Source organism: Dreissena polymorpha, chromosome 10 (genome assembly GCF_020536995.1).
Source record: "Dreissena polymorpha isolate Duluth1 chromosome 10, UMN_Dpol_1.0, whole genome shotgun sequence".
Classification (NCBI taxonomy): domain Eukaryota; kingdom Metazoa; phylum Mollusca; class Bivalvia; order Myida; family Dreissenidae; genus Dreissena; species Dreissena polymorpha.
In genome coordinates this window covers 74,583,529-74,597,306 of record NC_068364.1, presented here as the reverse complement: position 1 = coordinate 74,597,306, position 13,778 = coordinate 74,583,529, and the positions used below count along the sequence as shown (strand labels likewise).

The 13,778-nt window shown below is 34.5% G+C and overlaps 1 protein-coding gene across 1 annotated transcript; it reads right to left on the bottom strand.

Moving 5' to 3' along the window:
- Positions 1–6,490: 6,490 nt before the first annotated feature.
- On the bottom strand, positions 6,491–11,410 carry LOC127848904 (zinc finger protein 135-like). The gene is made up of 5 exons (XM_052381593.1): positions 10,908–11,410; positions 10,041–10,192; positions 9,258–9,426; positions 8,735–8,872; positions 6,491–7,276 (listed from the first exon to the last, which is right to left on the bottom strand). Exons 1-5 carry the CDS (start codon positions 11,304–11,306, stop codon positions 6,989–6,991), a joined length of 1,146 nt encoding a protein of 381 aa, XP_052237553.1. The 5' UTR covers positions 11,307–11,410; the 3' UTR covers positions 6,491–6,988.
- Positions 11,411–13,778: the final 2,368 nt, after the last annotated feature.

Below are 13,778 nucleotides of genomic sequence, written 5' to 3'. Positions count from 1 at the left end.
TGGGTTTGCCAAATCAAACCATGGTGGTTATAAGGACTGATTTTCCAAACTTGTGCTCTTACTTTGAATTGTGAACTTGACCATATGGCTAAAGACCAGGGGGCTGTTTCTGGTACAATGCATAACTTAACGTCCAAAAAATGTTATTAGTAAATTTACGAATTTTATAGAACAGCAACTAAATTTACGTTGTGAGCTTATTTATGATTTTTGAACGTTCGTAGATCTAAGAAATGGTTCCCAGATTTTTGTGCTGGAAAATCCGTCTAATCATGCTGACAAGTTATTTTTAAGTCTCTATAATACTCAAAAGCAACGAAAATTTCGTAAAGTATTTCGTAAAATAAATATAACACCTAAACAACAATCAGTTTTCCTTATAGCAATAGCCACATTTTCAACGCTAGATGTGGTATGAGTACATAGATTTTTGTAGATACAATATGCTTGTTTTTATTTATTTGTGACTCAGTAAATTCCATTTTAATTTTCCGCGAATATATCTATTCATACGACACGCGTACACCACGTTAGTGTTCATGTGTCATATGAAAAGATATTGTTGCGGGAAATTAAACAATGATAAAAACGATCATTTTGTATCTACAAACATCTAGTTTACCAGTCCACATCTGGCGTTGAAATTTTGGCAATAACCATAAGGAACACTGATTTTTAATTGGTTAAGTTTATTTTACGAACAATTGTACGAAAGTTTCGTTGATTTTGAGCTGTAATGTTACTTTAATATCTGTTTATTCAGGTCACAGTTTGGCCAAGACCAAAGTGTTAAGGACTAATTTCATTGGTTTGACAATACATTTTTATGCCCCCCACCACTATAGTGGGGGACATATTGTTTTTGCCCTGTCTGTTGGTTTGTTTGTTTGTGTGTTTGCTCCAACTTGACCATTTTGGAATAACTTTTGAAATATTGAAGATAGCAACTTCATATTTGGCATGCATGTGTATCTCACGGAGCTGCACATTTTGAGTGGTGAAAGGTCAAGGTCATCCTTCAAGGTCAAAGGTCAAATATATAGCTTCAAAGCGGCGCAAAAGGGGACATAGTGTTTCTGACAAACACATCTTGTTAATTTTTACCTTGACCGTGGACTGCGTGTGACGTTATGTCACATCAGTCTCAGCACTTCCGCAGTGATTTTTAATCCATCCATGCTAGAAAAAGTTAAGCCCTGGACAGAGTGTTATGTGTTGATTTCCTAAATTTGTTATTTGACCTTGAATTCCGGGTTACCTTGTCCTTGGTTGGACATAGTTCTTAAGTGTTACACTCTGACTCAATATGTTGGGTAAAAATTTCATCAATTCACGACAAAGTTATGCCAAAGTGGTTGAAAATTTCATCCAACCACGACAAAGTTATACCATGTTGGTTGAAAATTTCATCCATGCACGACAAAATAATGTGTTCCCGACAAGTTGCACAGCCAGCTCAACTGCTTATGCAGAGTTCCCAGCCAACCTGGAAATCAGGGAAAACCTGGAAAAATACTGTCTCTTTTTCCAGTCAGGGAAAAGTCAGGGAATTTGAGAAAAGTTTCTGAAATCAGGGAAAAATCAGGGAATTTCGTTTGGTCAGACTTTCCCGACTTGTGTTGAAAAGTCCTAAATTAAAACAGCAAATCGATTCCTTTGCGTGGCTATGGTGGCTTTGTAGTATACATGTAGCTTTAAGTGAACTATTAGTAAATACCTACTTTTTTACAATGGGAGGACATTGCTTTAAAATTACATAAATATAATACATGTTATTGTCTGCCTCTGCTATTTATTGAGTTCGTCTAAAACAAGAAATAGGTCAAAATTATGATCCTAGAATTTTTATTTTCCATCAGGGAAAAAAACAGGGAAAAATCAGGGAATTTTGTTCTAACACTGGGAACCCTGTTATGGGGTCCCTAATATGGCAGTTTTTCAAAATGACAATAGGAAATTTTGCTGGACATTGGTTGCAATCATAAATCCTCAACAATAGGCCAATTAAGTTTAAGCCAAATCTGCCAAGCACTCAAAATGATGTGGCATTATTCTAGTTTGTGGAGAAAATGATAAAGGACCATGTGAAAACTGCACAGGCTAATCTGTGACGAAACTTTACGCACATGCATTATGCACAATTTTCCCTAAAGCAAGGCTCCTTTATGTAAAGGATGATAATTGATGAAAACACTTAGTTTTGGTCTGGTGGGAATAAACAACAACATTGTTCAATTTTAAAGAACAGATTATATTATGCATCTCTCTGCTATATACTTCTCTATATAAAAACTATATAAGTAGAATGCGATTGAGCCTTGTTCTGAGAAAACTGGGCTGAATGCATGTGCGTAAAGTGTCATCCCAGATTAGCCTGTGCAGTCTGCACAGGCTAATCAGGGACGACACTTTCCGCTTTTATGGTATTTTTAGTTTCAAGGAAGTCCCTTCTTACCAAAAATCAAGTTTAGACGGAAAGTGTTGTCCCTGATTAGCCTGTGCGGACTGCACAGGCTAATCTGGGATGACACTTTACGCACATGCATTAAGCTCAGTTTTCTCAGAACAAGGCTCAATTAGTGGAAAAACAACAGGAGAAGTAGACTGAATCAATAATCCACTATGAGCTATTGCACCATACACAACCAGAGTAGATCATGGAATGTCATTGTAAATAATACATCTTTTTGATATGCATGATATATTGAAAATGAAAAATATGAAATGTTAATACCTGTGTTTAGTTAGATTTAACAACTGCGATGCCTGAGAAAGTCAACAACAAAAAAATTGAAAAAAATTACTATGCTCTATACAAATGTTACCTCATACAGTCAATGTTCAAAAATGATTGTTATCATTTAATAAGTTTGGATTTTAAAAGCACATGAACACAAAAGGTTCTTCATAATGTAACGAAAAGCAAAGAAACTACATATAGAAAGACAAAGAATTGTTTTTCACAGTCTTTTTCTGTGTAAAAATATAATTATCTAATATAAAAACATCAACACGAGCTATCCCACGGCAGCGTGCTCCACTATTATCTGGCAAGGCAGCGTGCTCCACTATTATCTGGCTTTTTAGGGGCCTTTTCACAGATTTTGGCATATATTGCAATCAAGCAATATATATATGAATACTGGTACTTTGTATAAACGTCACCATTTTGATTGTCACATTATGTCGACTATTTTAAACAAAGAATACTGGTGAAAATTGGTTAAATTCAACAAAGATACAAATAAAACTACTTTTACAGAACAAATATCATACTGCTCTATAATACTGTATTAAAAATAACAACTTTTTTAATAAAGATGCATTTATTGAGAATAATTATTTGCATTCTAGTTACAAAAAAAGTTTGACCCTTTTCACAGCACAGAATATTCATCGAAATATGCTCTATTAGAATTGTATTTAAATGCTCAAATCTAGTGTTTTTTTACATGTTTAGCAAAAACACAGCATCTTAAAATGAACAATGGATGTAATTGACGATCCACATATACATTGTTTATTGATTGGTGTTAATTTTAAAGTATATTTTATTTAGATTTATATGACAAAATGATGCAAAAGCAGAAAAAATAACAAAGGTCTGTACAGATTGTCCGAAAATTGGGTAAGTGTCATGGTTATATACATATCTTGTGTAAGTAGAACATGTATAAAATCCCACATAAAAAATGGTATGTACAACAAACTGATCATTGCAAATTTTGGAAATGATAACATCATGGATAAAAAGTCATATTAAAAGCAGAAGTTTAAAAAGTTTAGGTAAATGTGTTAAATAATGCAAGTGTTATAAGATGGAACAAAACTGTTTCAAAAGATGTATTTGTGAAACAGTTTTGTTTCATTTTTCTTAATTTCCAGTGGAAATGCTTGCTTGCAATTCATTTATTTGGGTTAAAATCCAATTTGGGGTCACAATGCATTAAATTCATAGTAAAAACTATTTTAATACATTGCGATCCCATGGAAATTTACCCTCTGTGCAAAATAAATAATCTAACACAAAATGCCACCAACATATGCTATGGTCACATTAAACATTATGGTTAAAGTAATGATCTGTTAGTACAAAATTTGCATACAACATGTCTTTAGCAAAAATGCACTTGTGTATACACATAATAACAGGAAATCATTTCATGTAAAATTACCAAGGGATTTACCAATATATCACAAATTATAGGACAATATTTGTCCAAAATAAACATCAAAATTATAATGTCCGAATACTATATCAGCAATTATAAAACAAAAGTTAACATGAATAAAACAATATTCATTTATGCAAACATTGCAATAACAACATAAATGTAAGAAAATGCCTGATTTTCAACCAACTATAATAAATGCCAAACAATAAATGCAAGCAAATAATGGTACAATTACATGAATTCATGATGTGTGCTAACAGCATATATTTAACAACAATAAACGAATGCTTTACAAAAATGAATGCAATACAATAAAGGTATTCAAACAATACAGTAATTGTATGCGACACACTTATTTGAGGCAATACGGTTGTTGCATACAATACAATTATTGCATGCAATTTAATGTGAAGGGTAGGTTATGAAACATAAAAATGCATGGATATCATAATTGCACTAGGTTAACATGAGTAGATTGCTTTAACATTAACAAGTCATAGCGTAAGATGTAAATATGGTTTGACATTAAGAATGGAGTCCCATAACATGTAAGTTTATTGGTATGCCAGTAATTGGTGTAGCTTGGTTGTAAGTATTAAGAAATCAACATTTAAATGGTTTTATACAAAGAGAATATTATTATAAACAAGAGATGTGTTTGTCAGAAACACAATGCCCCCTATTGCATCAATTTGAAATAATATTTCAATACATCATTTGGCAGGTTTAGAAATTATCTCCCTTTTAAAGCTTATTAGTTCCCTTGGATTGTATTTTTTTACTTTTGACCTTGAAGAATGACCTTGACCTTTCACAACTCGAAATGTGCAGCTTCATGAGATACACATGCATGCCAAATATCAAGTTGCTATCTTCAATATTTCAAAAGTTATCGCAAAACTTGAACCAAGGTTAAAGTTTTGGGACAGAATGACAGACAGAAAAGCCAAAAACAATATGCCCCCGATCATTCGATCCAGGGCATAAAAATAAAACAACAAAATTAGTATCCTTACACACAAAACATACACATGACCTTTGTAACAAAAAAAAAAGAGATAAAAAAACTTCGGACTAACCTCGTACAAATGAGTATTTGTGAGAATTTTTTTATTTACACATATATAAGTATCTATCCTCTAAAACCAATTGCAATGGACTACAGTCTTATATTGAGCATTTTTTATATATAAAAATATAACTACATAATTAAAACTGAATAACTATATAAAAGTTTTTGAGTATTTTCAATATCAACATGGTATATACTAAATGTGCATAAAAAGCGATTTTTTTTCAAATACAAGGAGTATAATACTAAACGCGCCTGTTTCTATAAAGAATTCATTTCAGAAAGCCCCTACAACAAAAAATTTGTAACACAGGGCAATTTATGCTCAAATTATAATAATCTAGAGATTGTACACAGTTCTTTGATTATGATAATTTATATACAACAAGAGATGTGTTTGTCAGAAACACAATGCCCCCTACTGCCCCGTATTGATTTATTAATTGTTTTTTATCATTTGGCAGGTACAGATAAGTATCTCCCTTCGAAGCTTATTACTGCCCATGGATTTGGGTTTTTTACCTTTGACCTTGAAGGATGACCTTGACCTTTCACCACTCAAAATGTGCAGCTCAATGAGATACACATGCATGCCAAATATCAAGTTGCTATCTGAAGGGACATAGAAGTTATGAGCATTTTTCGAAACCTAAACACAAAGTTTGGCGGAAAGACGGACGGACGGTCCGATCACTATATGCCCTCCTTCAGGGGCATAAAAAAGTAGGGAACAATTCAGTTAACTAAAAAGTTTCATCACAATACAGACAAAAAAGGCATGTGAACAAATATTTTCACATTATAACAAACTATTTACATGTACAATTCTAATCCTGTATTGGATTGCCAGATTTCAGACCATGCACTTCCCTGATTGCGTAAAAATACTTGCAAAAAAAAAGAACCCTGGGAAATGATCATAAAACAAACAGTTATTGAGATTCTACACAAGTTGAGCAAGAGATATATACTAATGAAATAATGTAAGATCAACACATATCAGCTTTCATAAATGAAATAATGTAAGATCAACAGAAATCAGTTTTCATAAATGAAATAATGTAAGATCAACAGAAATCAATTTTCATAAATGAAATAATGTAAGATCAACAGAAATCAGTTTTCATAAATGAAATAATGTAAGATCAACAGAAATCAGTTTTCATAATTAAGGCATACTATATTGAAAGACTTTTATTCCTGATGCAGATATTTCATCATTGCGTCTGCTTTTTAAGTATTAGGTACCGTTTTAATGACATGCACATACCAGTTGTCTGTCATGCATTACAAGAAGTTCTAAAACAAATCGAAATTCTTATGTCATGACATTCAATAGAAAATGATAGTACGCATGACCTTCAGTTGAAGCCCGTTCCAAACAAGTTTATTTACCGCAAAAACTTATTGTGCAAAATACAAAACCACAAGTTCCAAACCCATTCCAAACAAGTACATTAACCCTTTGCATGCTGGTAAGTTTGTCGTCTGCTATAATGTAGTCTGCTTAATTTCTAATATTAGCATTTTCTTCGATTTTTTTTCAAAGAATACTATTTGAATAGCAAACAGTTTGGATCCTGATGAGACGCCAGGTTCTGTGGCGTCTCATCTGGATCCAAACTGTTTGCAAAGGCCTTCAAAATTAAGTTCCAGCACTGAAAAAGTTAACATACAATTTTTATTTGTGTGACGAACATAACCAAAGTTTTATTATCTTATACCTAAAACCTCGCCTGTTTTAATGACCGGCAAAAACTGCCTGTCCAGTATGCATCACAGAAAGTTCCGGAGTGGACAATTTTTCCGACCCAAGTCCGCTGTGGTTGGAAAATTCCGACTCGTCCATGTAACCATTATCCAAGCTGTCCAATGACGTGTCTTGACTTGAGGGAGGTGAATGGTCGTCCGGATGATTATATGACGTCCCATTGAGTCCGTCCTTTACTGTATGCGTAAGTACGTGAGCATCTCGGATTGACTTGCGGCTGTAGGATTTCCCACAAACCTCGCAGGGAAATGGACGGGACTGCAATTTGAAATCATATCATTTAAGCAAACTTTGTTTTATCGTTGATTACCTTTTTGATTTCATATTGCTTTAATTACCAGTTGTTTTGTTTAAGGCATTTCCTTTTTTATTATTTTAGTCTGTTCAACCTTTTGTTTTGATTTCACGATATTATGGTGATTTTGCCACCCCTACCTGTTCTCATTCTATTTTATCATTTTAATTATGATTATTATATTTTATTGTTTTAATTGCAAATTCTATCACATGTTTTGTGTGTGTGTAAGACACATGACACAGTTTAGTTTTTTGTTTGGATAAAATAAACATATTCAAAATTAAGAAAATTTGCTACACATTTTTATGACTTCCAAAAATTTGCATAATATTCACTTTTAAAAAGCATGTTGATATTTATTTATCAATAAGATCTAAATTTAATGATTTACAGGGCAACAGATAAGGCTCGTTTTTATGATTTGTATTTGACAGAAAAGGAATTGAAATAAAAAATCAATCGTACATAAAACGAGTATGAAAATGGAAAACGAATTGAAATTGATTCTTCTTCGTTTTAGTTATTTTCGCTGTTCCGCGTTAAATTATGATAATGTGCTGTAACATTTAGTGCAGCTGTTATATTTTCAGTTAGTTTAAACAGATTTAAAAAGATACTTTTGCCGAAATAGTGTTTTTTTTATCAAGATGATGACTTCACAGATTTATATTAATATACAAATCAGGGTTGCTAGGGTGTCTTCTTGGTATTAGCCTGTTACTAGGGACATATATAATATGTTAATTATTTTGCCTTTATTTGCTTTGTTGTAACGACAAAAAGAGTTCCATCAAATGATTAACTAGTGTTAAAAAAATCCTTCAGTATAAAATGTATATTTAACTGTAGACCATTACCCACTCAGAAGCAAATGGCTATATGCAACCAGCATACAACCAAAACAGAATGCAAATGACTCGCATTCTGTTCAGATTTTATGCTGTTTTCTGATCGCCTGTATCATAGGGTTGGAAATGAAGCCTTTAAAACTAGAATACATTTCTATGGGTCTTTAATTTAATTTGATCTTCTAAGGACTTAAAATGCATCAACATGCACATCCCAGTGGCAATTGGTTAAGCAGTGGAATATACAGGAAAGAGGCTACATAGCACATCCTACCTGAGTGAGCAATGGAATATACAGGAAAGAGGCTACATGGCCCATCCTACCTGAGTGAACAATGGAATATACAGGAAAGATGCTACATGGCCCATCCTATCTGAGTGAGCAATGGACTATACAAGAAAGAGGCTACATGGCTCATTCTACCTGAGCCACGATGGAATATACAGGAAAGAGGCTACATGGCCCATTCTACCTGAGTGAGCAATGGTATATACAGGAAAGAGGCTACATGGCCCTTCCTACCCGAGTTAGCAATATATACAGGAAAGAGGCTACATGGCCCAACCTACCTGAGTGTGTTGAAAGAGATGCTGTTTAAGGTTGGACTGGCACTTGAACCTCATACTACAGAACTCGCAGGCGTAGGGGGTCTCTCCAGTGTGCTTACGCATGTGAGTCTGGAGGCCTGACGAGATCTTGAATGTAGCCTGGAAATACGGGGAGAAATGTTAGGATTCTCTAGCTGATTTAACAATCAGAAAAAATGATGATTTAAGGAAGAGATAATAGGGATCTTTATGCCATTTTAAGAATTGCAGAAATTAAAAAGCAAATATATTTTTTATGAAAAAAACATTTTGTTCACACATTTGCTATCAAATTTTACCCCCCCCCCCACCCCCGTTTTTTACAATGTAGCGGGATATCCTGCAACATACCATTAAGGTCCTTGTCTATTTTTTTTAAATAAATAGAATCATGGTATAACTGATTGTGTTGATTTATGTTCATGGCTTAAATCAAACAGATATATTTTAACATACAGTAAAGAATGGTAAAAAAGGTCTGATCCCTGTAACCATGACAACTTACGCTGCAGATTTCACATTTGAAAGGTTTCTCTCCCGTGTGTATCCTCATGTGCACCTTGAGTGTGCACTTGTGTCGGAACCGACGATGGCACTCCTCGCACTCAAACGGGATGTCACTGTCGTCATGGACACGCATGTGTTGCCGGTAGTTGCCTGCATCATGGAATGACCTGGTAAAAAAAATGCACATACATTGTAAGAGTTTAGTTTATATCATACATAATATTAACAGAGGGAAAAAAATGTAGACAAAATCCCAATTTTTTGTATTCATGTTATTTGAACTATATTTATGTTGACTCAAATCACAAAATTAAAAAAACAGAATACATGATGATAAGCATTCTTTTTGTACTTATACTTGCTACTTAAAAAACAAGAGTTATTATTTGTATTTTCATCATTAGTTTTTTTATAATCGGATAATTCTTATACATTTTATTTTTTAAATAAAAATTAAAATAAAGTTTTCAAAGATCCACCATTTGATTTCTGTTATTTTAACTTATAAGGTGCAACAAGCGATTTTAACTCTTTCAGTGCTGGAACCGAATTTTCAAGGTCTTTGCAAACAGTTTGGATCCAGATGAGATGCCACAGAACGTGGCATCTCATCAGGATCCAAACTGTTCGCTATTCTTCTAGTATTCTTTGAAAAAAATCGAAGAAAATGCTAAATTTTAGAAATTCAGCAGACAACATTTTAGCAGACGACAAATTTCCCAGCATGCAAACGGGTTAATACATTATTTTTCTACTGGATAACTAATAAATGCTTGCTAACCTATCGCACTGATCGCACTGAAACCTCTTCACAATGTGGACCTTCTTCACATGTTTGGTCAAGTGCTCAATGTGGAAGAACACAGAGTTGCAGAGTCTACACACGTTCTTGTAGTTTTGTTCACCGCCAAGTGGCAAATGGTCTTCGAAAGGCTGTAACATTTTGTTTGTATGATTATATGTTATTTTATACAGTTATTTCTAAAATTATTTCAAAACGTTCCTTCATACTGTTTTATACAGTTATTCCGTACAGTTATTTTCATGCAATTATTTCACGAAGTTATTTCTTACAGAGTTTGCATATATCAATGCAAAAAATTGTGCTTATATCATTGACATAGAGGATATTTGTTGGATTCGGTCGATTAGCGATTATAATTCACGAGTGATCATAGAAAATATATTTATTCTATGATCATGAGTGAATTAAAATCGATATTCCACCAAATCCAACAAATTTTCTTTTTATTTTATGCTTTTTTTCACAGTTTATATACATTGTTGAAGAGTTTAACTAAAGAATTTCGCTGGGATAGTGACGTCATTTCATCAAAAAAATGACGTCATTTCACAGTAAACACTGAAAATTATCAATAATTTTCACTGATAATTTTCACTGTTTGAAACAGTGAAAGTATCAGGTTTGATTCACTGATATTTCTCTATAAACCACTGGAAAGCATAAAATAAATATTAATCATAATAAGGAATTATACAAAAATAAAATGTTAACTGTCATGCTTGACTTGAATTTCAAATTGTTTAAGTACATTTTTAGGTTTTTAGAACATTCTGTATTTTTAGACATAGTCTTAGACTATAAGTCTACTTATCGTTTGGTCAATAATGGCCCTGATATTCCTACCTTTATTTCGCAGATGACAAGTAGAGAATCCACAATCGTCTGTATCTGCTCATTATCTTTTACGAAGAACCGCACAGGATTTTCTTCCGTGCCGTATGTGTGCACTGCATCTGCCTTCGGGGGCTGCACCGGGAACAGTGCCTTCAAAGTCTCCACGATATCTTCAGGAGAACTGGAATCCGTTAAATTCTTCAAAGCAGGGATATCTTCTATTTTTGGTATTGAGGTTCTTTCGATCACTTGACCTTGAGAGCTGCTGTTTTCCTTGACACGCTTTCGTCGACCAGGACCTGGTTTCTGTTCCAAGAGGTTTGGAACGAACGGGACACTTCCTGGGAAGCCATTATAGCCCGCAAGAAAAGGACTTGATGAAATCAAATTCTTTGAGAAATAGTCCATATTGGAGGTGAAAAAACCATTGGTTGAGTGCGTAGGTGAGGAAACTTCATATTTTCTTTCCGGCGTCTCAGCTTTTATGATGTTGGCATTCTTGTCATTTTTCACGGGCGTACTATGATGGTAGTTGCTCAGGCCTTTCATCGCCAGCATGCTGTTGTTCAACATTGCACTCTGCATCATGGCCTGAAATTGCCTCACTGTGTGTTAGCTTGCAGTAGATTCTTGGTTGGGAAAACTGGGACTGCATCTTCATCATCAGCTCAAGAAATCCTTCACCTGTTGGGGATTTGTTCCGGCCATCATTGGGTGAGATGGGAACCCGTTTGGATAAAATTGCAGGGTGTGACGGGTGAGAAGGTATGGCCAGATTCAATGTAGAGTCTTTGAGTCCATTGCTGCTCTGAAGCCATTTTCAACTTGCTCAGTCTTTATGAGATTCACTGGTGCTGGTTCACTTTTGAAAGATTCACCGGTTCGAAGTTGTTAAATGCTTTCTGAGGGAGTTTTTTACTGATTCGATGGGACTAGATCTGGCACTGAGGTCTAACGGGCCTTCAACATCAAGGCTTGGGGAACGTGGCTCAGGTTTCTTCTTCCCTGTCATTGAGAGATCCATAGGGCCAGTCTCAAGTTCGGAAACATTGTTTGAACATTTTGCATGTTCCTCTGAGTTGACAGTTTTTGCTTCCACGATTTCAGATTGATCCAACTTGATTGGCACATATTTCTTCCGACGATTCTTCTTGGTGTTTTCTTTGATTGGCGTACTAGTAGCGGTCAGGTTTGATTTGGACGGAGAGTAGAGGCAAATAAAATAGGTGAGGTACCACTAAATGCTGATGGCATTTCGGAACTATCAAATTTTCCTCCTGAACTTTTCAATGTCTTATGTTCATAGTTGAGGCAGCTCTTTTAAGCATTTCTGTTGCAGAAACTGGTGAGGATGACTTTGCAAAATTTTGAGAGCCGCTGTCATAATTGTCAGTAATGACTACCTTTGTTGGGCTGCCAGCAATCCGAGATATCCTCAGAAATCTGAGATTTGTTCACTCTCAAGCCTAGGTCAGTTGGTTCACTGGTTTCACTATTCACGCTATCTGTCGTTTGGGTTTTTGTTTTCATATTATTGATATGCACATTGTCCCTGTGTGACTTTCTCTTTCGCTTAGTGGCCCCCACTCAGGGGAGTATAACTCTCGTTGGTCTTGCATTTTGACGGTCCCATTGATAAATCAATCACGAGTCTACCGCCAACTTGTTTGTCATCATCTTCGAAGTCCTTGTTGCCATCTTCAACATCGTTATCACAGTTTTCTGTAAGTTTAGCAAGGTTTCCTCACACTCTGTCTGAGCCTCAAGGACATATCTGAACCAGTGTGACCATACTCTGATTTGTTCTTCAAGCTAAGGGCAAGGTTTTTCATATTTTCCTGGGCAACCATTCTCTCTACTTGGTCGCTGGTCATGTTTTTCAGACTGGTGTCAAGTTCTTCATTCATTTCAATCGTGTACTGATACAAGGAGTGGTTACTGGAACGTTTTTCCACCTCCATCGAAAGGTTTTTTGAAGAGCTGGTGGTGTGAATTTTCTGCAATTCAACCAGAGACCTGTTAAATATTTTATTAAATATGTTTTCAATTTTTATTGTTAGGTTTTTAATTTATTGTGTTGTTAATACTTGTTTAAATTATGTATTAGGCACAATTCACGGTAATATATAGACAGGCATATTTTATTATTGTTATTATTATTATTGTTGCTAAAATAACACTGCATGCACTAAAAAATGCTTATCACCAAATCTTAGTTAACCTTTGCATGCTGGGTAATTTGTCGTCTGCTAAAATGTCGTCTGCTGAATTTCTAACATTAGCTTTTTCTTCATTTTTTTCCAAAGAATACTATCAGAAAAGCAACGCCACGCGTCTCGTCTGGATCCAAACTGTTTGCAAAGGCCTTCAAAATTCGGTTCCAGCACTGTAAGGGCTAAAGACATTTTAACTAAGACCTAAATTCACAGTGACAATGAAAGCTTAACAAGATCAATAAACTACTTCCACTCAAGATCAAATCAACTTTGTTGATGCAAACATAACAAAACCAGCCAGGGTATGCAACAACATTTGTAAGATACTAAAAATACATACTTAATGCCCTGGGTCTCAACTTGATGACTTCTTTCTAACCCTTAAGACAAGCTTTCAACTACCCAAGAACTGTTCAGCATCCTGAAAATTAAAAATATAATGTCATAAATTGTTACATGTATCATCACAATAGGTAATAAATATGGCTACTTGCAGAAGATTCATTAGGAAGATGAAACAGATCAGAAGCTAAAGCCTAATAATAATTTTAAATATTATTTTTAAAATCATGGAATATTATATAATAAATGTCCAAGACATATTTTTGATATCAAACACAAAACATAGAAACTGGCATTAAAAATTCAATTTCATTAATTATAT

Bases quoted from the DNA above. Each gene is read 5' to 3' on its own strand.
- LOC127848904 (XM_052381593.1), bottom strand. From the start codon at position 11,306: ATGGACTATTTCTCAAAGAATTTGATTTCATCAAGTCCTTTTCTTGCG. The intron at 10,193-10,907 runs GTAGGAATATCA...AAAATGTTACAG, and splicing joins TTGTCATCTGCGAAATAAAG to CCTTTCGAAGACCATTTGCC. The intron at 7,277-8,734 runs GTAGGTTGGGCC...TTCAAATTGCAG, and splicing joins ATCTCTTTCAACACACTCAG to TCCCGTCCATTTCCCTGCGA.